The sequence below is a fragment of the Suillus paluster genome, assembly GCF_016628075.1.
Source record: "Suillus paluster strain FC165 chromosome Unknown EDB91scaffold_21, whole genome shotgun sequence".
NCBI lineage: Eukaryota > Fungi > Basidiomycota > Agaricomycetes > Boletales > Suillaceae > Suillus > Suillus paluster.
Genome location: NW_024537581.1, coordinates 308796 through 333000, shown reverse-complemented (window position 1 = coordinate 333000; position 24205 = coordinate 308796). Strand labels below are relative to the sequence as shown.

General features: G+C 49.6%; 11 protein-coding genes across 11 annotated transcripts; 5 read left to right on the top strand and 6 right to left on the bottom strand.

Annotated features, from left to right (window-relative positions):
• Position 1: 1 nt before the first annotated feature.
• Positions 2-1654, bottom strand: EDB91DRAFT_1201330 (uncharacterized protein). The gene has a single exon (XM_041320661.1). It carries the CDS (start codon positions 1646-1648, stop codon positions 65-67), a length of 1584 nt encoding a protein of 527 aa, XP_041177964.1. The 5' UTR covers positions 1649-1654; the 3' UTR covers positions 2-64.
• Positions 1655-1858: 204 nt separating this feature from the next.
• On the bottom strand, positions 1859-3931 carry EDB91DRAFT_307069 (uncharacterized protein). The gene is made up of 3 exons (XM_041326797.1): positions 3059-3931; positions 1938-2986; positions 1859-1882 (listed from the first exon to the last, which is right to left on the bottom strand). The coding sequence occupies exons 1-2, from the start codon at positions 3684-3686 to the stop codon at positions 2124-2126; spliced, it is 1491 nt and encodes a 496-aa protein (XP_041177963.1). The 5' UTR covers positions 3687-3931; the 3' UTR covers positions 1859-1882; positions 1938-2123.
• A 191-nt stretch (positions 3932-4122) lies between these two features.
• On the top strand, positions 4123-5917 carry EDB91DRAFT_1128664 (uncharacterized protein). The gene is made up of 2 exons (XM_041318535.1): positions 4123-5654; positions 5710-5917. Exons 1-2 carry the CDS (start codon positions 4497-4499, stop codon positions 5716-5718), a joined length of 1167 nt encoding a protein of 388 aa, XP_041177962.1. The 5' UTR covers positions 4123-4496; the 3' UTR covers positions 5719-5917.
• EDB91DRAFT_307016 (heterokaryon incompatibility protein-domain-containing protein) lies at positions 5841-8077 on the top strand. The gene is made up of 4 exons (XM_041326796.1): positions 5841-6535; positions 6605-7296; positions 7351-7845; positions 7897-8077. Exons 1-3 carry the CDS (start codon positions 5962-5964, stop codon positions 7813-7815), a joined length of 1731 nt encoding a protein of 576 aa, XP_041177961.1. The 5' UTR covers positions 5841-5961; the 3' UTR covers positions 7816-7845; positions 7897-8077.
• A 178-nt stretch (positions 8078-8255) lies between these two features.
• EDB91DRAFT_1236969 (Decaprenyl diphosphate synthase-like protein) lies at positions 8256-9438 on the bottom strand (the record flags this gene model as incomplete). Its single annotated transcript, XM_041321526.1, has 6 exons — positions 8256-8318; positions 8495-8615; positions 8692-8796; positions 8845-8961; positions 9044-9186; positions 9238-9438. The coding sequence occupies 6 exons, from the start codon at positions 9436-9438 to the stop codon at positions 8256-8258; spliced, it is 750 nt and encodes a 249-aa protein (XP_041177960.1).
• Positions 9439-9531: 93 nt separating this feature from the next.
• On the top strand, positions 9532-12256 carry EDB91DRAFT_1128657 (alkaline-phosphatase-like protein). Its single transcript, XM_041318534.1, has 12 exons — positions 9532-10013; positions 10070-10083; positions 10137-10154; positions 10204-10243; positions 10299-10385; positions 10533-10582; positions 10630-10687; positions 10738-10822; positions 10986-11047; positions 11117-11303; positions 11383-11699; positions 11773-12256. Exons 1-12 carry the CDS (start codon positions 9615-9617, stop codon positions 12025-12027), a joined length of 1572 nt encoding a protein of 523 aa, XP_041177959.1. The 5' UTR covers positions 9532-9614; the 3' UTR covers positions 12028-12256.
• Positions 12257-13570, bottom strand: EDB91DRAFT_1128650 (DUF500-domain-containing protein). Its single transcript, XM_041318533.1, has 4 exons — positions 13312-13570; positions 13185-13250; positions 12796-13128; positions 12257-12703 (listed from the first exon to the last, which is right to left on the bottom strand). Exons 1-4 carry the CDS (start codon positions 13481-13483, stop codon positions 12432-12434), a joined length of 843 nt encoding a protein of 280 aa, XP_041177958.1. The 5' UTR covers positions 13484-13570; the 3' UTR covers positions 12257-12431.
• Positions 13571-13598: 28 nt separating this feature from the next.
• On the bottom strand, positions 13599-16040 carry EDB91DRAFT_306865 (glycoside hydrolase family 15 protein). Its single transcript, XM_041326794.1, has 8 exons — positions 15681-16040; positions 15350-15626; positions 15154-15298; positions 14942-15101; positions 14612-14887; positions 14102-14564; positions 13950-14045; positions 13599-13899 (listed from the first exon to the last, which is right to left on the bottom strand). Exons 1-8 carry the CDS (start codon positions 15906-15908, stop codon positions 13754-13756), a joined length of 1791 nt encoding a protein of 596 aa, XP_041177957.1. The 5' UTR covers positions 15909-16040; the 3' UTR covers positions 13599-13753.
• Positions 16041-17428: 1388 nt separating this feature from the next.
• EDB91DRAFT_306976 (uncharacterized protein) lies at positions 17429-18837 on the bottom strand. The gene is made up of 5 exons (XM_041326795.1): positions 18450-18837; positions 18342-18395; positions 18049-18204; positions 17910-17995; positions 17429-17855 (listed from the first exon to the last, which is right to left on the bottom strand). Exons 1-5 carry the CDS (start codon positions 18631-18633, stop codon positions 17814-17816), a joined length of 522 nt encoding a protein of 173 aa, XP_041177956.1. The 5' UTR covers positions 18634-18837; the 3' UTR covers positions 17429-17813.
• Positions 18838-19751: 914 nt separating this feature from the next.
• On the top strand, positions 19752-21233 carry EDB91DRAFT_1052076 (uncharacterized protein; the record flags this gene model as incomplete). Its single annotated transcript, XM_041313654.1, has 5 exons — positions 19752-20156; positions 20208-20310; positions 20360-20516; positions 20568-21003; positions 21051-21233. The coding sequence occupies 5 exons, from the start codon at positions 19752-19754 to the stop codon at positions 21231-21233; spliced, it is 1284 nt and encodes a 427-aa protein (XP_041177955.1).
• An 898-nt stretch (positions 21234-22131) lies between these two features.
• EDB91DRAFT_1128637 (uncharacterized protein) lies at positions 22132-23968 on the top strand. Its single transcript, XM_041318532.1, has 8 exons — positions 22132-22171; positions 22198-22339; positions 22397-22864; positions 22927-22987; positions 23039-23214; positions 23266-23352; positions 23411-23712; positions 23761-23968. Exons 1-8 carry the CDS (start codon positions 22139-22141, stop codon positions 23776-23778), a joined length of 1287 nt encoding a protein of 428 aa, XP_041177954.1. The 5' UTR covers positions 22132-22138; the 3' UTR covers positions 23779-23968.
• Positions 23969-24205: the final 237 nt, after the last annotated feature.

Here is a 24205-nt window from a genome sequence, read left to right as displayed (position 1 = left end):
TGCACGCGTACGAGTTGACTTAAGTTGCCTTGCCCAATAACAGAGGGTTTCGAGGAGAATGGTACTATTCGTCAAAGGGACCTCCAAGGCAGAATGTATACGATTTGCAGCGTTCAATGTAGGACATGTATGCTTCGCCCAAAGCGAAATAGGACGTCCGATGAAACTTTCCAGCTTCGTGCTCCTCCACAAGCATTGCCCTATAACGATATGTATCCACGTAGCATCCAAAGGCAGCAGAAGTATAGTGCACCAGAGCGCCTACGAAGACCATGAAAGCACGGCGTTCCGGCTGATAGGTTTCTTCACCGTCAAGGTGTAACCTCCAGATGGCGCCGTCCATTGCGATAATCTGCAGCTGTCCAGTAGCATCTAATGGAGACTCGTTATCGTACAAGGTAGGATCGTCCTTTTGGAGACCTGTTGGAATCAAAAGTGCAGCAGAGCTGGAGAAAGTGAAGTATCCGGCATCATCCATCATCCCAGTCGGAATGCCATCCAGCCATCCCTCTCCAACCCATGGTAGCAACTCTGCAACTGGTCGGTCCCCCTCCTCGGTCGTCAGGGTCGCTTGCCCTGCCACAGACACATGCGGGAACTCTGGGAATGCAGAGAGCCCTTTTGCGGGGGGAAGACTGAGGGAAGGAGCAAGCCAACTTGCCCTTCCTCCTTTCTGTAGTATCTCTTTAGCAAGGGCAATAGTTGCACCTCGCCTGTCTCCTTTCTGGAAGGCACGGGGATCGAGCGTGACTCCAAACAAGCCCATGATACTGAGCACGGCATCCACAGGAAATGAGGAAGTGCGCATGAGCGAGCATCGCCATACCGCTTGCACACCAGCTTCTGACTGTATACCCCCACCATTCAGAGCAGCCAGGAGTGCGCCGGTATTAGGATCTCCCGCACAACCAACGAGCTTGATCGAGAAAGAGTTAAAGTTTTTGCGCTCTGTCGTGAGTTCATAGAGGTTCCCGACACTGACTTGGAGGGCGTGATCAAGGGAACATATGGCCGACTGGCCTTGGATGACTTCGGTATAAGTAAACACTGCGCTGGCACTTGAGCTAGACAGCGCCTTTCCGTATGTCCAAGCATACAAAATCATCACATTTGATTGCGCAATGACTTCTGGGAGGGTCCACGAACGCTGGATCCACGTCGTTTCTTCATCAATCCGCGCGAGTCTGCGCCCTCCACCGGGCAGAACAATGCACATTGCACAAGACTTGTAGATCTTGTACATTTGGCGGATCTGCCATGCCTTGTCATCGCTGTCGTTCTGCAGGATGCAGAGTCTGTCAAGCCAGATGTACCCCGATCCATTTTGTATAGCAGCAGTGCACGCATGCTTAAGGACATCAATACTGATCGGGTCGCCATCTTCGGCGCCCTTGATAGCGAATGTTCCGTACTTGTCGTCGGTGTGGCTAGGGCCAACACCTAAGCCCTTCCAGATGTATGATATAGCTGTGTATGGGAAGGAAGGGATGTCAGGATACTCGTGAATTGCGAGGACGTCATGATCTAGAAATTGTCCGCAGTCGAGAAGTCGAATTCTGCATGGGGTGGCAGATAGGGAGATGTCTAGTAGAACGGTATCTCCAAGTGAATGAAGCGATGTAGAATATACCACAGTTGACTGGGACATGATGGGAGGACGGGAGTCAACACAACAAGAGGAAGTTCCTCGGATCAAACACAGCTTGAAGAACTTCACTGCGAGAGTCTGAAACACCCAGCATTCAAGCTTTTCAATTGATTGGCCAGTGCATGTCTATAAGCTTGCATATAGCCCTCAGAATGATCAAGTTATCAGGGAACCGACGCGAAAATGATAAAATTTGAGAAAGCGTTGTAGGTTTGTAGGCAATATTTGACAGTCCTTCAATGGCAGTTTAACGTTTAAACATGATCTCACGTGCTCTACCGTCGCTTACCATGTTAGACAGTTCTTCGAAAGAATCTGGAAGGATAACATCCATGCGTTTTTTCCTACTTAAAATTCTATCAGTTGTACATTGTGATACTGTTGAATTGTATACATAATACGAGCCAATTGCATTGCAATCTCCCTGCCAAATAACAGAGCGGAGAAAATGATAAACAGCTATACGTCAAACTGGTCAGAATGTATATGTTTTGCAGCGCTTGATGTAAGGTACGTATGCTTCGTGCAAAGCGAAATAGGACGTCCTGTGGAACTTCCCAGGCTCGTCCTCCTCCAACAGCAGTGCCCTATAGCGATATGGATCGACGTAGCATGCGCCAAAGGCAGGGGAAGTATAGTGCACCAGAGCGCCTATGAAGACTATGAAAGCGCGGCGTGCAGGCCGATAGGTTTCTTCACCATCAAGATGTATCCTCCAGATGGCGCCGTCCATTGCAACAACCTGCAGCTGCCCATTGGCATCTAATGGAGACTTGTTGTCGTACAAGGTGTGATCTTTCTTTCGGAGACCTGTTGGAACCAAAAGCGCAGCAGGGCCGGAAAAAGTGAAGTATCCGGTGTCGTCCATCACCCCTGTTGGGACACCTTCCAGCCATCCCTCTCCAACCCGTGGTAGCAACTCTGTAACTGGTCGGTCCCCCTCCTCGGTCGTCAGGGTCGCTTGTCCTGCCACAGACACATGCGGAAACTCTGGGAATGCAGAGAGCCCTTTTGCTGGGGGAAGACTGAGGGAAGGAGCGAGCCAACTGGCCCTTCCTCCTTTCCGTAGTATCTCTTTGGCAAGGGCAATGGTTGCGCCTCGTCTGTCTCCTTTCTGGAAGTCACGGGGATCAAGTGTGACTCCAAACAAGCCCATGATACTGAGCACGGTATCCACGGGAAATGAGGAAGTGCGCATGAGCGAGCATCGCCATACTGCTTGCGCACCAGCTTCTGACTGCGTGCCGCCATTATCCAGAACAGCCAGGAGTGCGCTGACATTGGGATCTTTTGCACGACCAAAGAACTTGATCGAGAAAGAGGTAAACTTCTTCCCTTCTGTCGGGAACGTGTTAACCTTCCCGACGCTGGCCTGAAGGGCATGATCAAGGGAACATATGGCTGACTGGCCTTGGATGACTTCGGTATAAGCAAACAATGCGCTGACACTTTTGATGCCGGACAAGGCCTTTCCGTATTTCCAAGCATATAAGATCATTACATTTGATTGAGCCATAACTTCTTGGAGGGTCCATGAACGCTGGATCCACGTCGTTTCTTCATCAAACTGTGCGAGTCTGCGCACTCCACCAGGTAAAACAATGCACACTGCACAAGATTTGTAGATCATGTACATCTGGCGGATTTGCCAGGCCTTGTCATCGCTATCATTCTGCAGGATGCAGAGTCTGTCGAGCCAGATGTACCCCGTTCCATTTTGCACAGCAGCAGTGCATGCATGCTTGAGGACATCGATACTGATCGGGTCACCATTTTCAGCGCCCTTGACAGCGAATGTGCCGTACTTGTCGTCGGTGTGGTTGGGATCAACATCTAAGCCCTTCCAGACGTACGATATGGCTGTGTATGGGAAGGAAGGGATGTCGGGATACTCGTGGATTGCGAGGATGTCATGATCTAAAAATTGCAAGCAGTCGAGAAGCCGAATTCGGCGTGGGGTGGCAGATGGGGAGATGTCTAGAACGGTATCTCTAAGTGAATGAAGCGGTGTGGAATATACCGCAGTCGACTGGGACATATTGGGAGGGTGAGAGGACTCTAGACACGATACTTCCGAGCAACGGAGTCGAAGACATTCATGAGACGAGGCCAAGATGAGGAATTCTTTTTTAACTCTTTCAATTGATTCATGTTTGCCTCCGAGGGCTATGCATAACGCATGATGGGCACTGGGCAGTGAAGTCCCGATGGGGCTAAGAAGAACGTTTGTCGAATGACACCCTGCCAGTGTGATAGAAACCCATAACCCCTAAAACAGAAGTCTGCCACGAGCATCCTCGGATCAGATGAGTCCGCAAGTGTTAGTTTCGAGGAGCCTCGCAATAAAAGTCAAACAGCACGAGACTTACGATGTATTTAATTTTAGCTACCTTTGAGTGCGAGCAAATTCGCAGATAAATAAGTTCCTCGTCGTTCTCTAGAGTACAGCCTGAAACCCTGATTCTTCCATGGTGATCCAGGCCTGGATTGTTGTCAATTGCCGGGGCCGCGGAATCACCTGTCCCCTCCTTGTTACATAACTGTGAATAATTAGCGAATGCACCAGATAATGGCGTGCTGCCAGCAGACAGTACCCTCGGAGCAATCCGAACCGCCCAAAACTGCCGAAACACTATATCCAAAAGTTAAGATCATAGTATGAGAACAATAGTCACGCACCACGATCATCACGATGCAGCTAATGCCATAGTTAAGCTGAGCCTTATCGCTACACCAGTTGCTTAGCGGTGCGAAGTCAGATGGTGTTCCCCAGGTGGGAGGAAGGTTTTTAGGCGCTAAAGATTCTGCGAGTTTTGGACACGCGTGGTTTGGACCCACGACTAAACGTATGTCTCCTTCATCATCAAAACTCTGGTCCCGACAGCAGTCGTCTTTTGACACTCTCAATTCACAATGGCAAAATCCCAATGGTGTACTCTCTGTTCTCAGTATCATCGGCGGTGACGTCGTACAGCGCGCCATTGCGCAGCTCGCAGGCAGCGGTCCATCTCACTTTACCCCCGTCGCCTTCTCCTTCGGCTGGGTTGCCTACTCCTTCAGCGCCCTACTCTCTGCTGTTGGGGAGGGCCGCCTTATGCCTCCATCTGACTGTCCGTCCATTGTTGTAAACGCAAAAAACGGATACGTTCGCACCAATATGTCTTGGCCTCTTGGCCGACTCCTGCGCGATCACTGGTCCCCTCATTATCAGAATCCCAACGGCCTCACCGTATCAATATACTTCGCTTCCAAATCCAAACCCGCTGGTATTCCTGATAAAGACTGGGTATACTATAGCGGTATCACCACTATCATCGCACAAATTCTTCTTTCTATCCTTCCTGCAATCCTCAATCAAGACTGGGTGATTTTCATCGTCACCGTCAGCGGCACTTTACTGGCCCTCATTGGCGGCGCTCTTCCCCAGTGGCGTGCAGAGAAATGGGCAGCACGGGGGGTGGACAAGCGTGAGATTATCTGCCTCACACGTGGAAATGGTAGCAACAGTGTCATTGTCATCGTTAGCGACAAGACGGGTATTAGGCTGGAGGACCTTGCTACCGCGCGACTTGAGCGATTCCGCTCAACCACTGTCATGACTTTCATCCTTGCCACCCTATGGATTGTTTACCTGCTCACTGTGCAGGCCTTAGTCAATGATGCGTGGTTCTTACTCGCAATCGGTGGTCTCGGCATGATTCAGAACCTGATCGCCGCTGGCGCTACACGCAGCGCAGCCGCACTTGGGTTTCACCTCGAGCGCCTCCGCGAGGTGCACCATGACAAGGTTTTCAATGCTCTAGTAGAGGCTGAAGGGCTTGAACGCGGAGTTGCACTGTCGCTGATTCCAGTGTTTTTTCCGGGTGGTTTGAGGGCCGATGAAACGGCATGGGTGGATGCGAAGAAGGCAGAGTACGCACAATCAGATGCGTTAGGCCATGCCCAAAAGAATGGGGCCCGACAATCGGTCATTTCCAGTCCTACTGAGATTGAAATTACAGAGAAGGTATGCCTCGCACTGAATCTCCTGTAGTTGGGCTTTCTGACCATTGCGACCACAGTCACTTTGACCATGTCCCAAAAATTGGGACGTGCTCTAGCCCATGCTCTCCTTGCCTGATACGATTATACAACACAACCTATGATTAGGTCGGCCACTTGGAGACCAAAATAACGCTCGCCATGATGCTGGATTTGGAAATTATCGGATCATCGCGAACTGTAAACTAGTTATGCCATTACTCAATCGATGCGAACCTGTAAGACTGAGCACTCATCTAGCTTAAAACCTCTTTTCTACTCGATCAAGCCCAATGCTCGCCCAGCCTCAAAATATACTTCAGGTGTCACTAAAGTCACTTTCCCAGGAATGCGCGCTGGATATAACGCCTTTTGCCACCCCTCAGAGGTACCGTCTCATAGATTGTGATCAGTTTATGCAGAACGAAATGCTTTGCATCGACGAGTTCGTGGATTTTCCATCGGTTCAATACGCCGCTTTATCATACGTCTGGAAAGGTAACCCTGTCGATCCTTCCGACGCGAAAAGCCACCATAGTTTTTCCGTGGCAGGCGCGCTAGATGGGGATCCAATCAGCATCCATGTTCTGAAACACGCCTGCTTGGTTGCTGTTAAACATGGGGTCCGCTACATCTGGCTCGATCGGCTGTGTATCATGCAGACCAATCGCGAAGACAAGAACTGGCAGATCAAACAGATGAGTAAAATGTATAAGAGGTGCAATATATGTGTTGTTCTTCCTGGGGGCGTGCAGAAACTTGTGCGGATCGATGAAGAGACTGCTTGGATTCACCGGGGGTGGACACTGCAGGAACTGCTGATGCCAGAACGTGTCATTGTGCTACTCGCATGGAAACTTGGAGAAGGTAAGCATCATCGCCAGCGATCACCAGATCACCAGCGAGGTCTAAGTAGTCACTTAACGCGCTCCGCAGGCTCCATGATGGCCGACGATGCGTCTGGCTCCGTGAGTGAGGTTACGCCACAGGAATCTGCCGTGATGTCAGCGACCGACGTTCTAAATGCCTGCGTTGCAGGCTATCTCAGCTTCACCTCCACCCACTCTCCCTCTCCGTTCCTCATTCGAAGCTGCGTATTCGGCGCCGCCTCGCCGAACCTGTCCGCGACGACAGTCGCTATGTCCGAGGAACTGGCATCCGACCCGGACGCGCGCGACCACGCGATCTGGCAGAGTGCACTGATGCGGACGTCGTCGCGTCCCGTAGACATGGTGTTCAGCATTATGGGCCTCTTCGGGGTCATCCTCGACCCCAGTATGTTCCACAAGGACGATCGCCTTGGTGCCACGATTGCACTCGCGAAGGAGATACTACGCACAGGCGGTAGGGCTAGTTGGCTTGGCATGTCTTTCCGCCTGCCTCCGTGCAGCACGCTATGTACGTTTCCGATGTTCGCGGGGACGAGCGTGTCGGGGAAGGCGCTTGTGCGCACAAAGAGGGGTTTGCGTGAAGTTGCTGAGTTCGTTGATGGAGAGTACCCTAACGAACTAGGGCTTGGCGCTCCGTTACCAGGCGGGAGCATGGATGATGCTGGTTATTTCACATTCTCAGCCAGGGCAGTTCATTTGGTTCCCAGAATAGGAAACAGAGATGAGCGCGCAGATGAGGTGAGCTAGGTATTCAGCTATTTAGGCAGAGATATAATGCTGAGCCCTGTCCAGATCACGAACTCGGATCGCAGATTAGTTACATCGATGAATGGAAAGGCCTGGGAGATCGTCAGCGAGGAGGAGCATGGCGATTCCACGTCACCACGTAATACCTACGGGATTATACTAGGCTGGTTTCAAGACTACTACCCAGGCGCCACACTGGCCCACAACAAACACTACATAAAGGGGGCGGTGGTAGAAGAACATGCCCCCGAAAAATTTCATATCGTGACGTTCTTCTCCCTACACCTACGCGATAGGCAATGGGTCAAGAGTTGGCAGGAGCGTCAGTTCACTGTTGGCGGGCCAAATGCACTTACGCACACGGGAGACGATGCTTTTGACGAGAACGAAGGGTATCAGTTGTTGGAGGAGAATAAGGCGTCCAGGAGACATGTCGCGGGGGCGAAAGCCAGATGGGCGAGATCTCAGATCGAAGCGGAGGACGATTATATGTCGAAGTACTACACCTGAGCGCTCATATGCGCCATGAAGATATGGAGCGTATGTCATAATTGTCACGATCACTCCTTTACTTTCCTGACACTGGGTTAGGCATGCAGCGGTTAACCCCTGTCAAACCGCGCATCAACAGCTAACTGGCTGATAGGAATCTGCATATCCCCAAGCTGCAGGACTTGTCACAGAAGTTGAAACAGAGTCAATCATCAGGAGACCTGACGAAGCTACAAAAACACAAGAAATTTGACTGGGCGAGATGATCAACAAAGTACATCGATTTCACAGGCACTACATGATGTCCATTTTCTGTAGTGAAAAGGCATTACAAGATCATTACACTAGGTAGGGGGAGTCACACCAGCCTTGATAACCGAAAAGTCTTGCGCCTGAACCTTCAGCTACTCGATCGCGCCCATACCTTCCGTTGGTAAGCTAGTAAAATGGGCACAAAATCACGGAGGCCGAAAGTCCGGCCAGTAGGTATCTACCATGTGAATCTGAGTGTTTTCGCAGCACTGTGAGATGTATGAGTTTTGTGAAGAGAACGTTTTGGATGAGTATATGAGTACAGCTTTCGCGCACTCGGGAATATAAATGTCCACTTCTTTGAAATTGTAAACGGAGGCCGAGTGGAGAGAGATTTGTGATGGGGGAATGAAAACGATGGTATGGGAATGGGATGGAAACGCACCTGCCACTGCAGAAAACCACTTAATCGCTTCACGCCACTTGTGCGAATGAAAATGTCGAGTGGTGGGCTGCCCCCAAGCGTAGTCATCAGGTTTTCCTCAATGGATTGTTCTGTGATCGTTCTGAGTGTATTGGTCAGCATGAAATGCGCGATAGGAGGAGAAGTCGCAGATTAAAACAACGGCAAAGAGCACTTACGAAGAATCAAAATTCTCTTTATCGAGAGCCTGCTGCACGACAGATTGTACCGCTGATGTTATCTCATGCCGCGAAGCATATGGTGCGCAGACATTTAATATTGCTCTATCCGAGTGAATTCAGGATAGAAGATGAGGGTTAGAGGGAACACACCTGTTATTCTGACGCGTCATTCCCTCGGCTTTTTCAATTGCGACTTGAACATGCGCAGGCAGCAGCTCGCGATGACCAAGCACATTGAGGCGTACGCCATACTGGCTTAAGAGAGCACTGAACAGTAATCAGCAGGCAGTAAAGTTATGCGAGCGAGCACTTTGGACCCCAAAGTATCAGCGTAAAGATGAAGGCTCACCCATTCTGTGCAATCTCCACGAGTCTCTCCTCTGCCAGTTTCATAAGCGCGCCGACTTCGTCGGGTGGTCTATTGAAGTTTTCGATCGCAAAGGCGTAGACCGTGACACAGCGTATGTTAAGGCGCATGCATATCTCTAAGATCTGCAGCTCATGTCAGAAATATCCGCGACCGGGGCAGGATCAAGGGCATACCTGCTGAAGTGTATGAAACCCGTCTGAATGACCCTCGACCGCACGTCGGCCGGTGAGACGTGCAAAGCGGCGGTTACCGTCCATTTCAAAGGCCACATGGCGTGGAATAGGGCCCGCAGATAGAACACGAAGGAGTAAAAGTACGAGTTGGGTCTTGACGAATGCGAGGAAAGACAATGGCCAGCCCAGAATCCATGTCATTGCGAACGTGGCTGCCATGCAGAAGGAAATAAGCACAGCCACTTTGATAGTGCTAAACTTGTTCACGGTGTCAATTCATTTCCAATTTCCTATCTAGTTGGTCTACGCGTACTCACTCAGACTCTGCTCTGTGTTTTGCTTCAATTCCTCTTTTCTTTTAGTCGTCGTCTTGCGCGATGACGAACACACATGCTATCGATGCATCAGCTACGCCCGACGAGCGACGCGGTTTACTCTCGAGTGTCGACGACATAGACGCCGTGCAACTTAACCTCGAGGAGCAACCCACTGCTCCTGCACCCTTGCGCAAACGCAAGCTCTTGACAGGATTCAGTGTTCTACTCTCGCTCGTCCTCGCTGGCACCCTCTTTGAATTATGGCCTCGCCCTCGGCATGACACCAGAACAGGGAGGGACACATTGTACTCGAATGGAACACATGAGTTCAAGAAGACAGTACTTATGGTGTCCATCGATGGTCTTCGTGCAGATTACTTGGATCGTGGACTCACGCCGCATTTGTTGGATATCAGTCGGGAAGGTGTGAGAGCAAAGTACATGAAGCCTGTTTTCCCTGTACGCATTCCCTTTCGATTCTTTTGTTACTGCACTCAACATTTCCTTCTCTATAGACTCTGACGTTCCCGTGAGTCGTGCTACAGTAAATTATTAAATACATTTGATTGATGGTGATTCGAGAAATCACTGGTCACTGATGCAAGTACGACCTTTTATCTCCCTCGTCACCTGCTCACGCTGCCTGCAGGACTGGCCTCTACGCCGAGTCGCACGGCATCATTGCAAATGTTCGTCCTTCATCACCCTCGTCGACTGTCTGACTTTCTCACATTGACCACATAGAATTTCTGGGACCCCGTTTTCCAAGATACGTTCCATTACTCTCGTGTTGAATCCGCGCAGAACCCGAGCTGGTGGCTCGGTGAACCTGTGGGTGCCCACCAAATTTTAATTCCTATAACCGCTCATTGTGTGCTTTTTTCATCTCGCGCATCCTTTTAATTTTGCTTGTCCGTCTCGTTCTTTGACTGACACACGCATTGTCCCTCCTGTCTCTTTGCGTTTTCTACAACTTAGATGTGGGAAACTGCTGAGCGTGCAGGGATCATCACCGGAAATCTCATGTGGTAAGTCTTTCTCTGCCTCATACTTAACTTTGTATTCACTAGAACAGGCCTGGTCCTTGGTCTACGTCCTCGGGCGCGAATTCTACATATTTCTTACCTTGGGAGGTAAGAGCGTGATCTTAAAATGATGGCATGGGACTTGAACTGGGACTCAGAATGACTACCCACTCGAGACGAAACTCTCCAAACTCCTAGAGTGGATTGATCTCCCGCTGGAAGAGCGGCCACAGCTTATCCTTGGTATGTTTTACACCACTTGTGTTTGTTTGGCTACGAATATATCTGGAAATCTTCTTTTGTTCTAACGGGGTGGCTTCGCTCCTCATTTCTTTCTTCTCATTTCATTTACATTATCTTCCCTCGTGATACTGGGGTCCTTATCGCTGACCTTGTGGTTTTATAGGGTACGAACCATCGCTAGACCAAGCTGGTCATGCAACAGGGCCAATGTCCGGGGCCGTCAATGTAAGTGTTGTGCTACTCCCATTTCTTGATGTGCTAATTTTCACTTTCCAAACTTGCCACTCATGACAGATGAGTCTCGCAGCTGTCGATCTTTTCGCTCGGAACCTCACCCAAGCGCTAGGCGAGCGCAACCTCACGCATATCGTTGATATCATCTTCGTCAGCGACCACGGGATGACAGACACAAGTCACCCAACTTGGGTGTATGTCGACGAGATTATTGGTCAGCCATGGAAAGGTGTTACCAAGGTGGATGGTAAGTGATTTCAGTATATAGTCGGCTGCTTCCCGGAAACTTTTCCATTGTGGCAAATTGCTTAAGCTGTGCTTTTCAGGTTGGCCATCTATGGGCCTACGCTTCGCTCCGGGCACGAACGTGACCGAGGCCCTTGAGCGTCTGTGCGAGTATACGCTTGCCCACCCTGATCAGTTCGATGTATTTACGTCTGAGAGCTTCCCCACCGACCCTGGCACTTCCTTGGTGGACCTCAACGCATTCAACTACGGTAAGATGTCTGCAGGCAAAGTGGAGCCTATGCCCGAGCGATACCATTTCTCCGCCAACTACCGCATTGCCCCTGTGTGGATTGTCCCTCGCATAGGCTATGCGCTGACTGACCGCGCAGACGGCGAGGACGGAATGTCGACTGGGGTGAGTTCACGTTGCCACATCCCTTGCTGCTTCATGCGCTGTACACCACCGAGCTAACGCATCGCACCTCCAGAACCACGGCTACGACAACGAGGACCCCTCGATGCATGCCATCTTCGTCGCACACGGACCTTTCTCGCAGGGTGCGAAGGCTGCTGTCAGCGCGCGAGGAGAGTGCCAGAGCAATGGAGACTACGTGATGCCAGGGTTCCAGAATGTCGAGATTTACAACCTCGTGATGCGATTACTGGGCCTCGACGCTACAGACGCAGCCATAACAAATGGGACTGTTGGATTCTGGGATCCGTTTGTGTTACCAGATGCGTGAACTTCATACGTTTTTGAAGTCTGGGGTGCTTTGCATGCTTGAGAGCTATTATTACTCATGCCTAGAGTATCGTAGGATATAACTTCTTAGATGTCTTGTCCATACATCATATTTGCTATTCTCCAGTAACTAAGTCTGTTTAATTACACGTTTAGTTCTCTTGGGGGTCTGTGAGACCTTGGGCCGCCTCAGTTAACTTGAATGAGCGCCGGTCCTATAACCTCCTCTTGGATCCTTTTGTAGACAGTTTTTCCTCCGCAATGTTGACATCCGAGTAAGTACCACATAAGATTGCATCAGGTATATACGTTATAAAGAACTGAACAAAGGAAAGAAAAGAAAGAACAGAAAGCAAAGGCATTGAACTCATATCCACCATCCCTACTGAAAGCGAGCACCACCCATCAATGTGCTTCCGCGTCAAACACCATATGGTTGTTTCCGATACTCATATGCTGGCCTGTAGCACTGGGCACGTACGCAGACTCCGGAACACCCGTCTCATCTAGTCCTTCCGCGGCCTCAATGATCTCGTACAGACGCGATGCAACTTCAGGCGGAGGCACGCGTCCACCGAGGATGTCGCGTGCAGGCACAGGCGATCCGTAAAATTCGCGGTTAGCGTCTTTCCGCTCTATAAGAACGGTGCCCTCGAGCGAGAGACCAGCGAAAAGACCTGTGGCATGCATCAGCACATCACGTTATAAATACATTAGAGTCAAATGAAATCAAAATGGAAAATAACCAAGATGAAATGGACAATCTTACCCTTCGATTTCGAGTATGAAAACATGGGTGCGGGGTGCGCCAAGGTAGCCTGTACGCTCCCGCCGGTGCCAATGGGGCCCGCCGCAGCGCTGATGTTTCCACCGATGGTGACGTTGCCGCCTATGCTGAATGCCTTGACTGCGTCCTCGCTGTTCAGGACAATCACAAAGTCTGTGATGTCCGCACCGATCTGGAGGCCCCACCCGAGCCCGCCGGTTGCGATGCAGGAGGGCGCGGACCATGATCCGTCTGGGAGCCGGGCGATGACGAGGCCGGAGCCAGCTTTGCCGCTGAACATGAACCCAGCCTTGAGCACTTGGAAGACGGCGAGACCTGTGTGCGTTAGTCAGCGAGAGACGAGATGGAAGCTAAGACAGGATGGACGTCACCTCTTGCGTGCTGGAGAACGGCTGTGGGTATTGAGTTGAGTGCAGACTCGGGGTTATTGGGGTTAGCTGTGTGCAGCATAGGATTCAGAAAATGATGCTGTCGAGGCCATGGAAGGTGTGTACGCACCAAGGAAGCTCTCAAGGATCTTTGCTGCCTTCTCAGCTTCCCCTGGCAGCGTGAATCCTTGTACGAAGTCTCTCGAGCCAGTCGCCACGCGCGATGAGCCCTCTTTGACGAGAGCCGTGGCTTGCATGCCCGCCTTCTGCGCGCCTCTTCTGAATTTGTCTAGCATGGACATGATTTGAGGACTTGAAGAAGATCAGGTAATGAGTATGTCGTGAGCTGCGTTCACTGGCAGTGGCTTGGCCATAGTGCTACGTTGTTTAGTCCCCTTTTACGTAACAAATATGTACAGCATTTTACCGGTATAGCGTAGTCAGCCAAATTAATCGACTTTGTTTTATAATATCGGTAACTTGCACCAAGTCATGGAAACAACAATGTATTGCGATAGGTATCATTGTGCTATCATTAAGAAAAAAGTGTCCAGAATAGCTCAGGAATAAGATCACCGCCATACGTCGTTTAGGGTTGTAATGCCAGACCTGGGCGTCGTGAACTCGTTGTTGGGATCAGACTCCCAGGTGACATCGCCACTGTCAATGATGATGTATTTGTACTGGATTTGCGTGTTCGCTGGGAGATCAACGGCCGCTAGGAAGTGATGTCAGTAAATGTTGCATTTGAACAGAGACCAGACGCACTGCTCCAGACTGGGTAGTCAGCAGAGGACATGAGAATAGCATCTGCGGTGTTCCAGTCACTCAGAGCACCGACGGAGCCAGTCAAGTATATGTTCTCTAGAGGGAAAATAATTGAACAATCTTGGCCACGTTCGCTGCAACATTCAACTCACGTCCCAAGACGGTAGTAGCGTTGACATTGAAAACAACAGGGACAGTTGCTGCCTTGCTAGTAGAGCATGTCGGGGAAACCATGAGGCCCGCGGCACCCCAACTCGCAGATGTTAAACCAGCCCTTGCATTAAACATAGTCAATGCAGATGCATAGCTCCACGTCAAGTCCACGGCGCTGGTCGGCGTTCCGTTGCTCCTGCTGTATTGCTCAGCCAGTCCTCCACCTGAGGGGGTGTACTTCGCAGCCGTAGAGACGAAACCGTCTGCAAATTTCTTGATCGCAGTTGTGAGGGTGCTGTAAGTCGGAGTCGAGCAGCTGTAGGTCCCTGGCATAATGCTCGAGTCGAACTGCTGGAAGAAGGGGAAAGAGACATCTGTAACTGTCAGCGAGCCTTCGTTGCTCCACACGATTAGGGCGTCGTAGAGCTGCTCAGCAACTGCAAAGGTCGTCAAGTACCATGGCTACAGACAGTTGAGAAGCGGCATCAGTAGAGAAATAAAGACCTTACGTTACCACCCTGGTACACATCCTCAGGGTATCGTCCAGTTGCAACAGCCTCGTGAGCAGGTATGCCAGTGTTGATGTTGTAGATCTCACGAAAAGAGTCTACATAGACCTTGAGGTTGGACAAAGCAACATCGGAGCAGGGCTGGAAAGTAACACCATCGCAGCCAGCTTCGACGTCAAAGACGTGAATGGATGCCAACACAGTGTTAGCGTCCCTGCCAGAGCGACCGCCTCCAGTGTTGGCGGTCATAAAGCCAGGTGAGGGATTCCAGTATGACTATCGAGACGTTCGCTTTGGAAAGTCACTAAATAAAAGATTCATTTTACGTACTTGGAGGAAGCAGAGAATGTTGTTAGCTTGGGTATTGTATCCACTGACGACTGAGGTTTGGCCAATCATAGTGGCAAGAGTGGAGCCCTGCCGGAGTGCACGATGCTGAACAGCGCTAGTGAAGAATGAGGAGGACTCAACCTCCTCCCAAAGGTCAAAACTTGATCCATGCATGAGCCTTGGGGTAAGGGAGCTCATTATGCAAAGCTCACGTCGTCTCGTTCCAGGTGTTCATGACGTAGTCCAGGTCGAGCTTGATAATGGGCCAGAGGTAATCGGTGACGTATGACTCATTGTTGTTGGAAATAAGCCAATTTGCATAGGTGATCATTGCAGTTGAGCGTAACGCTGGTCCATCTGTTTTCCTGTCAGATGTAGCATGACACCACGATTATTTTTCGTACATACCACGCTGAGGACGACCCCATGCTCCAGTGAATGCAGTCTCATCGATGTTGAATTTAGGCTCGCCTAAGCCACCAGTGGAGACAGTTCCGCTTGGGTTGGTGACCTGCTGCATGTTTGCTTCGGCGGAAATGAAGTTGTCGATGTGAGATCGCAAAGTGGTGTCTTGCCCGAAGGCGTACTGATCAATGAGTGTTTGGAAAACGAGTGAAGAGTCCCGGACCCATGTGTATAGGTAGTCTGGGTCTGTGCTGCTGGGACTGGCGACGACCACGCCGGGCTATATGGGTCCTGATTAGCAGTTTCAGTAGTATGTAGTGTATCGGCAACTCGCATAAGCTCCGGCTGACTTGGCACCATTGGCACCGATGTTCGCAAGTACACCAGCCTTGGCAATGGGGGACTCGGTACTGATATACGAGTCCACCGTGCTTGACTGGGCAAATGCTGACGCGCAAAGCCCGAGCGCAGAAACTAGGGTGCGCCACATAACGACCTGGGGAAAGTTGGTTTGTAAAAAGCTGCAGACGCCGTTTTGCCAGTACTGAATGTACAATGCCATACGTCCGCATGGGCAAGAACCGAACAAGGTTCCATGTGTAAATTTTCAAGAAGGTCCACGGTTCAGCCTGAGGCACACTTGCTACCTATAACTTGTTCAATCCCGAATGTTTGACTCGGATGTCAACATGATAGAGTAGACTCGCGGTCATTCTTGAGGCATCCGTGGTACTTATGCTCTCACCTTGTAGCCGTCATCCAAACACGGCAGCTCCCGTCCTCCTCTGCTTCCTGTCTCCAGTCCTCCTGGATCCAGCATACAGCGCTTACAAGCACCCGTCTATTCTCACCCATTTCAAACATGTCAAACCGAGTTCTTCAGTGCCCGCGGCCCCCTCCAGCACAGCACATGCAGAGCTCAGAGATGATGAGTACCAGCACAGGCTGATGTAAGCTATTCCCGAAAGGGAAGACCCCTCTCTCCTAAAACCTAAGGTAACGACGGTCCAGAATCCAGATGGCATGCAGGGAAATTCAAACCCAAGACTCTTGGTACGCACATATTTCCCACTTTAATTACGAGCGAAATATTCTACTGCGTCTGTAAGGGTATCCTTCCATATCTAGAGTCCTCGCCTATGGACGATTGGAGCATTTCGAATATCCAACTATGCAGCTCCTCGGGCCAAACCTTGAGGAAGTACGCGCATACCGTCCTCTACCGGCAGTAAATATATTGGTGGTTGCTGATCAGATGGTATGTAGCATGGCCAATCTATGATTCAGCTCATGGTGACCCTACGTTAGATTTCAGCTCTTTTTCTGGCGGGATCCCAGCCTTTCCCCTGAAAAATGGGACACAGCGGTCCGCCCTGCGGTTGTCCTCTGGGTCTGAATAAGTAGATAGACAAACTGAGCTCCAGAGCATCGGAGTCGTCTGTATCGGACAGGGAGTTCTCTCTTCCACCGACATGAACGCTGTTCCCATCTCCTCCTTGCCTACTAAGGGCAGTGTGACGCCCAGTCCCGCCTGGCCGCTCTGACTCCTACTGCTACATATTTCCTCAGCTGATAAATTTCATTTGCTACCCGGCGAGGAACTTCACACATTCCTTCTCGTACTTAAACTGGAAAAACTGATTTGAATTGACTAGGTCCAATCTGTTCCTTCTCCCAGGACGATCAGCAAAGCCGATGTCAATATCCTCCTCCAGAAGTTCAGGTTGCTGATCCAAGACAACCAAAGTCGGGGAGTGACGTCGGAACACACGCTACAACATCAGTGTCCCCAAAGGAGCTGCCAGTGCGCATCGGTTGAACCGACTTCCCCATCTGACGATTTAGGGGTCGCGAAGCGTTGTAGGCACTGAGGTGGCGTTTCGTTCAAAGGCACAACAAAAAGGCAGACGGTCAAGCTTTTGAAGACCTATGCTGCACGACAACAGCAGGCTTGTTATGATGTCCAGAGATGAGTGGCTCGTCAAGTCGAATGACTCGAAACATTACAGCCGGCTCATGTTCGGAACTTGCCGATGCGGGTCTGGGCATCAGAAAGTAAGTAGTCTCTTATAGACGAAGATAATCGTTCCTTCTAATATCGTGTCCAGGAATAAAGATCAGAAGGATCGCCAAGCCATCAGTCCAGGTACCTTAGTTTTGGCTGAGGGGGCAAACTTCAATTGAGGAAGATATCGGTCCATCGGAGTCGTGCTTAGGGCTTTTCTGTAATGATTTTCGCCAACGGATCACTACATAGTGCATCTAATTCTAGATGCAAACTGCTTGAACACACCTTAAATTGAAGGCTACGTAATACCTGGTCCCCTGCAACACATTTGACACCAGTACGGGTATCGCCACCGGTGACCAAATCGCCATACGCTCCAATGATAAATGACCGGAATTGAAAATACAAAGCCTTCGAAACGAGACATAATGATTTGGACATAGACATGTTGCTCAAAGGTCATGTCGAAGGGACATCTCCCTTGATAGGTTCGCACCAATGCTTCAACCAGGACAAGTTCAACTCCCAACACCAGAGCAACTTGCAGGAACTCACATTCGGTCTCCGAGCGTGTCTCTTGTCGTGTGTTTTGGCACGGCAGTTGTATCCATACCAGCAGTCTTCTCGAATCTTGCGTCCTCCTAGGAAGTATCAGGTGAGCAAACACGGAGAGTAATTGAAGGCAGATACTTACGTTTAACCTTCTCCCCCAAGTACCAAATGTGGAGATTGTCGCGCATGGACTTCTCCGAGCATCGATCGCATAACCAATCCTCTTTCTTCCAGGCGTCATAAGCTGATGTTTTGCAGTTGAACAGCCTCTTAATCAGCTGGTCGCATGGCAAACAATCTGTGAAATCGTTTGCACAATTGTAGTCAAGGTGGCCTTTTAGTAATTCCGTGATGGAATGGACAGGTGGATGGTCCCTAAGGTAGTCCCAGTCTTCGATAGAGATTGAGTATGTACGGTTGTGCTTTTTAACTTACCTCTTGGTCCCCATAACTCTGGCCCCTTAAAACTATCAGACTGACATTGTGAATCTGTCATCACATCACCACATAAGCAATCATCAACTGAAAATGAAGGGTACAGACATCGATCATCCTCTCCAACGACATTGTCAATTATAGGCTGTTCGTGGTCAAGGGGAAGGAGATAAGGTTCTTTCCTATTAGCCAGGACAGAAGCTAAAGGCCCCGACAAGAAATCTTTAAAAAATACTTCGTAGAAGTCCCGATTGTATGAGCCACCGATGGAGCCTGCCCTCCCTTTATACATATCAAGTATTTTGCGAGGATCGTAGTGTAGCGCATAGGATACCCACTCGCCGACTATATGAACTCACGATGAGTCAGTAGAGCATAAATGGTGGGAACTCATCAGCAGCAATAGTAGGAGCCAACATTTTTCGCACAAACGTGTCAACCCTTTGAGTTTCTCTCAGCTCAGGAGTGGAAAAACTACCAAGGAATCCCTTTCGTAGTTTTTGGCTTTTTGGACTTGCGTCTCGATTTCTATCATGTTCTGGTCAGCGAAGGAGACCAACCTCAGGCTGGAGATACCGTAGACAGCTGAATATAAGGACAATCCGTACATTGCTTTCTAGAATCGTGTCGACTCCGCCAACTTATGTTGAATCTTCGGCCTTTCATTCTAACGAAACAAATGAGACTGATCCGGGGGTGTAAAAAGATGGCGAAAATACTTCCAACTGTACAGGCATTCGAGCTCTTAAACGGAATTGGAGAAGGACACAAGGCTTGTGATGTTTTCATTGGAGAGTACTGGGCTTTTCTGAATATCATCCTCGCCCAGGAGTTCACCTACGTGATTGGGCAATAGTTTCGCATTATGGCACTGGACTACACGCGACGCTTGTGGGAACACTGGCCTAACCAAGTTGTAAGCTACAGAGCTAACAATGGAGTGCGGATGCTGTTGAAAGACGTTGTAGATCGATTTTGAAGTCAGGATTGCTGATTCAAGACAACCAAAGTCGGGGAGAGACGTCAAAACACATGATACAAGATCAGGATCCGCGAAGGAGCTGCGCATCGGTTGAATCGAGTTCCCCATCCAATGGCGATTTAGGGGTCACGAAGTGTTGTACACGTGTAGGCACTGAGACGGATCGTTCAAGGCACAGCAAAAATTCAGACGTGTTCAACTTTTGAAGCTTGAACTAGACAACAGCAGCGAGCTTGTTATGGCGCCCACAGAAAAGTTGCTCGTCAGACTCGAAACATGGCTGATGTCCGGAACTTGCCGAGCAAAGTGCTACAGCCGAACACGCTGCTTCTGCAAGGATGTCATTGCCATATACCTAGTTCCGTTAACTCAAGACCCAACTTATCGCCTATCATCGTCTTTTCTCTCATTCTTAGGGGGCTTGCAGGATGGCCCGTGTGTCCGTCTTACTGCTACTTTTCTTTGTAATTCAGGTCTATGCGCACCCATTGAGCTTCCTCCGCAAATTGTCCGCGACCTCCCAAGAGGGTGGTTGGTTGTGGGGCTGGGTCTGGGGGGCTGAAAGTTCCGTCTCTGTGGTGGACCGATCACCGCCTCTCACCTTCCATTCAAGACCTGCGGCTTTTGGCCTGCAACTGGAGGAACCACTCCTAGGTTATGTCATTCCAATGTCTTCATTCACGACACTATGCCCAAGCGACGATACCACACTGGTAGACCATCATTCGAATCCAGGGTGCCCAAAGCTATGCATAAGTGGTCCCCACCAACCGGATCCAAGCGAATCTTGGATCGCCCTAGTGCAGAGAGGCCATTGCACCTTTGTTGACAAAGTGAGTTTGATCATCTGGAATGCGAGGCCTGATTCTCTAACATTTCATCAGGTCAGGGAAGCTCAGAGGCTGGGTGCCAGGGCTGTTGTCGTAGGAGGCGAAGACCCTGACATCAGCGGTCTGCCAGACGTTCTCATTAATATGTATAGTAAAGGTTCGCTCTTCTCCTCAGTCAATATCGAATCGCACCTGAGGTGTTCCAGGTGACGCTTCTGACGTCAAAATTGCTTCCACCTACATCAAATACTCGGATTATAAGGAATTGTCTCTATTAATCAACTCGTCTACGACCTCTCATGCCGGCTTACAAACGCTTTCACTTTTGATCACGACTCAATACTCAGCTTGGGAATGGTATTCGTGAGTCTCAATGTCCCGCACGCGGTTCGGTGCTCAAAGTCGGTCATTCAGCCCAATATTAACATTTATCGTCATCCTAATACTTCCTTCCTGTCTCACATTCGTCACACTTCTCATTCATCGTATTCGCATGGCTCGTGCAGCACAACGTGATCGTGCTCCGGAAACTATCGTCAAAAGTCTTCCTTGGCGGGTTTGGAATGGTACTGGATGGGAGAAGCATGAGGGAACCACGACACATGCAGACCATCCAACTGCGGCACACGACAGTGATCTGGAGTCGGGTCCATCAGATCATAGTACGCCGTTGCCCTCCACATCGCACGAACAAGCAGGCCATACGCCAATACCCTGGTGCGAGTCGCAGGCGGAATGTGCCATCTGTTTATCGGAATTTGCCAAAGGAGATCGCGTTCGGGAGCTGCCATGTCACCACATCTTCCATCTGGAGGAAGTTGATTCCTGGTTGATCAACCGAAAGAAATTGGTAGGTTATTATGTCTCAGTTCCATAGCGATTCTTACTTCTTTGCAGTGTCCTGTTTGCAAAGCAGATGTCACCCAGCCCTGGCATTTTTCCCAAGCAAATAAGCCACGTGCTGCGCCTACTAATGAACAGATCCCCGATCCTGATGCAATATCCTCGCCCATCGTTATATCTCCTGTTACTGAGCTAACACCCCTGCTTCATGACCGTACTGGGAGTACAGGTTTGTGACATGAATTTGTAGAATTATTTTGTATGATACATATGTAAGGTGGCCTTTTCGGTTTCTCTTCTAGTTCGCTTTGCGTACTACGGTGTACCGTGTTTTTCAGTTGTAGGACCATGTGCTTGTCGATAATACCGATGCTTAGTTGCTCCGTGGCACCTACAAGTCTATATCTTACATGAAATGGACCATGAACTATTTTGCAAACTTGCGATAAGTAAGTAACGTAAGCGATGAGGTCGATCCCAAAACCTCTTACCAAATCAAGCTTGTAAGTTTAAAGTTGTGTGGCTTGTGGTTTCAATACCAATCTCATTTGCGCCCGGGGACAAAAGGAAAGATAAGGTACGTATGGACGCACTTTGTTATATTTCAAGGCTGTATAATTGGTAAACAGGAACGTATGTAACTCAAGCTCCGCAGCTATAACCTCGGTGTGGGCCTTTATCTTATTGTTGTTATATTTGCACTTCAACGTGTTCGTCCAATTCCCTTGTAAGTCTTTCTGATGGGTCAAGAGAGTCAATAATCTCTTGAGAATGAGCACATGGCTAGAAACTTAATTGCAGCGATGGTGAGTTTTTCACCGATGGCCGTCTTTATTTCTGCCAGACCGGTGCTAAGCCGGTTTCGGATTTAGCCATTGTCTACTAGCGAGCGGTTCAAGCACCAGGTTGTCTACAGATGAAGAGTCGCATCTCATGAATTGCGTCTTTGTCTCACTTGCCTGCCACTTGTCTTTGTGGGTGTGGGCGGGATTGTGGACCATTCAGCACACTCTTATAACAGGCCACAACAGCCGTTGCCTCTTATTTTCATCGACGATCGTAGTGTTTGTGCTATCTAGATGGCTAAGGCTCACAGCACCTCCTATAACTTCAGTGAGAATATTTCAGTTATTGACGCCGGTATGATTGACCACATTGGCATCGCTAATGACCAGGTTCTTTTGGCTGTTTGCCAGCAGAGGAGCAATCTCTTTACATCCCAGCTAATAAAATGACGATTAATCCACAATCATTCACGATTTGCCGCTACTATGCCATCGGAGATTGTCGACGTGGGTCATCGTGTCGTTTTGTGCATGCGCAACCGGCGAGTGTGCAACAAGGTATGGCGGCTCCGCGTCTTGCGTCGTCTCCCACAGGCTCACGCAAATTTCCGTCAGAGTACCCTTACGCTAACGGATATGATGAAGTCCAGGCGAGAACACCGCGTGAGGGGTGGTATCAAAACAACGGTCATAGTCGTGGCTACGCAACGTACCCTATGTACACGGTTGTCCCATATGCGAGAGTACAGGACTTCGACGCGTCAAGAGAGATTTGGGACAATTTCAGCGACTTTTCTTCCTCGAATGACTCCGCCACCTCTGATCAGAGTTTAAACACCGCATTTGAAGCTATGACCTTTAAGGAGCCCCCCTCTTTAGAATCATTCCCTTCTACATTATTCTACGAATCGGCATTCTCACAATCGTCGCCAAGTTTACAATACCCCAACAACACGGCTACCGGCTTTGGCGATGTGACACCCCCTAGTCACTATCGAGGACATACTCAAGCTGGTTCGAAGACTCGAGCCTCTACTCGCAGGAAAGCAGAAGAAGCAATGAACAGACAAGTCCTACACAAAAGTGAGTTTTCTGACCGTCATTCACTTTTGCTCCCGTTGGTTACTCATCACTACATATCTCAGCTAAACCTTGCAAATTTTTCTCGGCACGTAAAACATGTGCTGAAGGAGACAAATGCAGGTTGTATGTACCTTGTCTCTATGATTTATCTATTTTCCACTCAACTCTTCTCAGTATCCACGACATAGAAAAATGTAAACAGGCAAAGAAAGCCGGTAATAAAAACCGTGGGACAGGACCGCCTCACTTGCCTCCGAAACCACGCTCACTTCTGGAAGAGTTCAAGGCGCGCGATTATTATCCTATTACCTGGCGAGTGATTGGTGGCGGCGTAATGATGGGTGGGTATAGTGCGTGCTCCGCAGTGAGTAGGAGTTATTTTGTTAACCCATGTTCCACAGGACTACCTTGCAAGGCCTTCGCAGCGGGCTACTGTCCCAACGGCACAGATTGCAAGCTGGCTCATGAGACAGAACTCGAGACATCTAGTAAGTTCCTGATCTGGTAAGATTCGCCTGAATTGCTCAACTGAGTCAACTCGATCAGCGAAGGGTATTGTGCACCTAAAGACACGATCATCAGCGCCGCCCTTGGCAGCATCACCCTTTGCAAAAACATCGGTAGATTCAAGTGCTGATTCAAAGCGCAGGACAGTATCCACCGACTGCTCTGGTTCATCTCGTGTTATCCAAGACGCCCCCGGATCCACGTCTGGCAGCGCGATAGATGCAGAGGAACCCCCATCGGATGCAAACTCATCCACTGGAAAATTTGCTATATCCTCTCAACATCGACGTACCAGATCAATGTCCATGCCGAGTTCACCGTCAGTCCTCAGAGCTTCTCACGTGAGTTCTCTCTGCACGCTTGATAACGTCATCATCTGACTATGCCAGATTTTTGCGGAGTCGTGACTGCGGATCTTTGAAAGGACGAACATTGCGCTGACATGGCTTAATGTGCCTGAGGAAGACTCATGGATGGAACTAGTCGCTTGTATTTTGAGGGTCTACCGATACAACAACAATAACTATGGGCTTACGGTAGCATGTACTTATGTATCATTAATAATGACTCATCGAAGTTTGTACTCGTACACTATGAACTCACCTCTCAGGAAACTCGTCCAATCACTAGCCTTGACCCGGACGCGATTATGGCCACATTTCCTTCAGTGCTTAAAGTGAGCAGTTTCGAATTCTGGGACCTCCTTCGGGTTCTTCCGCTTCTTAGAACGTGTAGTTCGAGATTGATAATACTTCTCTTCGCTTTATCAGAGGGGACGACTTATGTATTTTCCTCCTACTAGAGGTCTGGGTAAAGGTCTGGCTAGGGTTGTTG

What these genes read in the sequence shown, in the direction of transcription:
- EDB91DRAFT_1128637 (XM_041318532.1), top strand. Translation starts at nt 22,139, where the DNA reads ATGATTGACCACATTGGCATCGCTAATGACCAG. An exon ending in TTGGCATCGCTAATGACCAG is followed by an intron (nt 22,172 to 22,197) that starts GTTCTTTTGGCT and finishes TTGCCAGCAGAG; the next exon opens with GAGCAATCTCTTTACATCCC. An exon ending in ACCGGCGAGTGTGCAACAAG is followed by an intron (nt 22,340 to 22,396) that starts GTATGGCGGCTC and finishes AATTTCCGTCAG; the next exon opens with AGTACCCTTACGCTAACGGA.
- EDB91DRAFT_1128657 (XM_041318534.1), top strand. Translation starts at nt 9,615, where the DNA reads ATGACGAACACACATGCTATCGATGCATCAGCTACGCCCGACGAGCGA. An exon ending in GCGGCCACAGCTTATCCTTG is followed by an intron (nt 10,823 to 10,985) that starts GTATGTTTTACA and finishes GTGGTTTTATAG; the next exon opens with GGTACGAACCATCGCTAGAC. An exon ending in CAATGTCCGGGGCCGTCAAT is followed by an intron (nt 11,048 to 11,116) that starts GTAAGTGTTGTG and finishes CACTCATGACAG; the next exon opens with ATGAGTCTCGCAGCTGTCGA.
- EDB91DRAFT_306865 (XM_041326794.1), bottom strand. Translation starts at nt 15,908, where the DNA reads ATGGCATTGTACATTCAGTACTGGCAAAACGGCGTCTGCAGCTTTTTA. An exon ending in AACACCTGGAACGAGACGAC is followed by an intron (nt 15,102 to 15,153) that starts GTGAGCTTTGCA and finishes GCATGGATCAAG; the next exon opens with TTTTGACCTTTGGGAGGAGG. An exon ending in ACATTCTCTGCTTCCTCCAA is followed by an intron (nt 14,888 to 14,941) that starts GTACGTAAAATG and finishes ACGTCTCGATAG; the next exon opens with TCATACTGGAATCCCTCACC.
- EDB91DRAFT_1201330 (XM_041320661.1), bottom strand. Translation starts at nt 1,648, where the DNA reads ATGTCCCAGTCAACTGTGGTATATTCTACATCGCTTCATTCACTTGGA.
- EDB91DRAFT_1128650 (XM_041318533.1), bottom strand. Translation starts at nt 13,483, where the DNA reads ATGTCCATGCTAGACAAATTCAGAAGAGGCGCGCAGAAGGCGGGCATG. An exon ending in CGTTCTCCAGCACGCAAGAG is followed by an intron (nt 13,129 to 13,184) that starts GTGACGTCCATC and finishes TAACGCACACAG; the next exon opens with GTCTCGCCGTCTTCCAAGTG. An exon ending in TTCATACTCGAAATCGAAGG is followed by an intron (nt 12,704 to 12,795) that starts GTAAGATTGTCC and finishes TGCATGCCACAG; the next exon opens with GTCTTTTCGCTGGTCTCTCG.
- EDB91DRAFT_307016 (XM_041326796.1), top strand. Translation starts at nt 5,962, where the DNA reads ATGCTCGCCCAGCCTCAAAATATACTTCAGGTGTCACTAAAGTCACTT. An exon ending in CGCATGGAAACTTGGAGAAG is followed by an intron (nt 6,536 to 6,604) that starts GTAAGCATCATC and finishes CGCGCTCCGCAG; the next exon opens with GCTCCATGATGGCCGACGAT. An exon ending in GAGATGAGCGCGCAGATGAG is followed by an intron (nt 7,297 to 7,350) that starts GTGAGCTAGGTA and finishes AGCCCTGTCCAG; the next exon opens with ATCACGAACTCGGATCGCAG.
- EDB91DRAFT_1128664 (XM_041318535.1), top strand. Translation starts at nt 4,497, where the DNA reads ATGTCTCCTTCATCATCAAAACTCTGGTCCCGACAGCAGTCGTCTTTT.
- EDB91DRAFT_306976 (XM_041326795.1), bottom strand. Translation starts at nt 18,633, where the DNA reads ATGTATAAAGGGAGGGCAGGCTCCATCGGTGGCTCATACAATCGGGAC. An exon ending in CTTGGGGGAGAAGGTTAAAC is followed by an intron (nt 17,996 to 18,048) that starts GTAAGTATCTGC and finishes GATACTTCCTAG; the next exon opens with GAGGACGCAAGATTCGAGAA. An exon ending in GACACGCTCGGAGACCGAAT is followed by an intron (nt 17,856 to 17,909) that starts GTGAGTTCCTGC and finishes TCCTGGTTGAAG; the next exon opens with CATTGGTGCGAACCTATCAA.
- EDB91DRAFT_307069 (XM_041326797.1), bottom strand. Translation starts at nt 3,686, where the DNA reads ATGTCCCAGTCGACTGCGGTATATTCCACACCGCTTCATTCACTTAGA. An exon ending in TTATACCGAAGTCATCCAAG is followed by an intron (nt 2,987 to 3,058) that starts GCCAGTCAGCCA and finishes CGTTCCCGACAG; the next exon opens with AAGGGAAGAAGTTTACCTCT.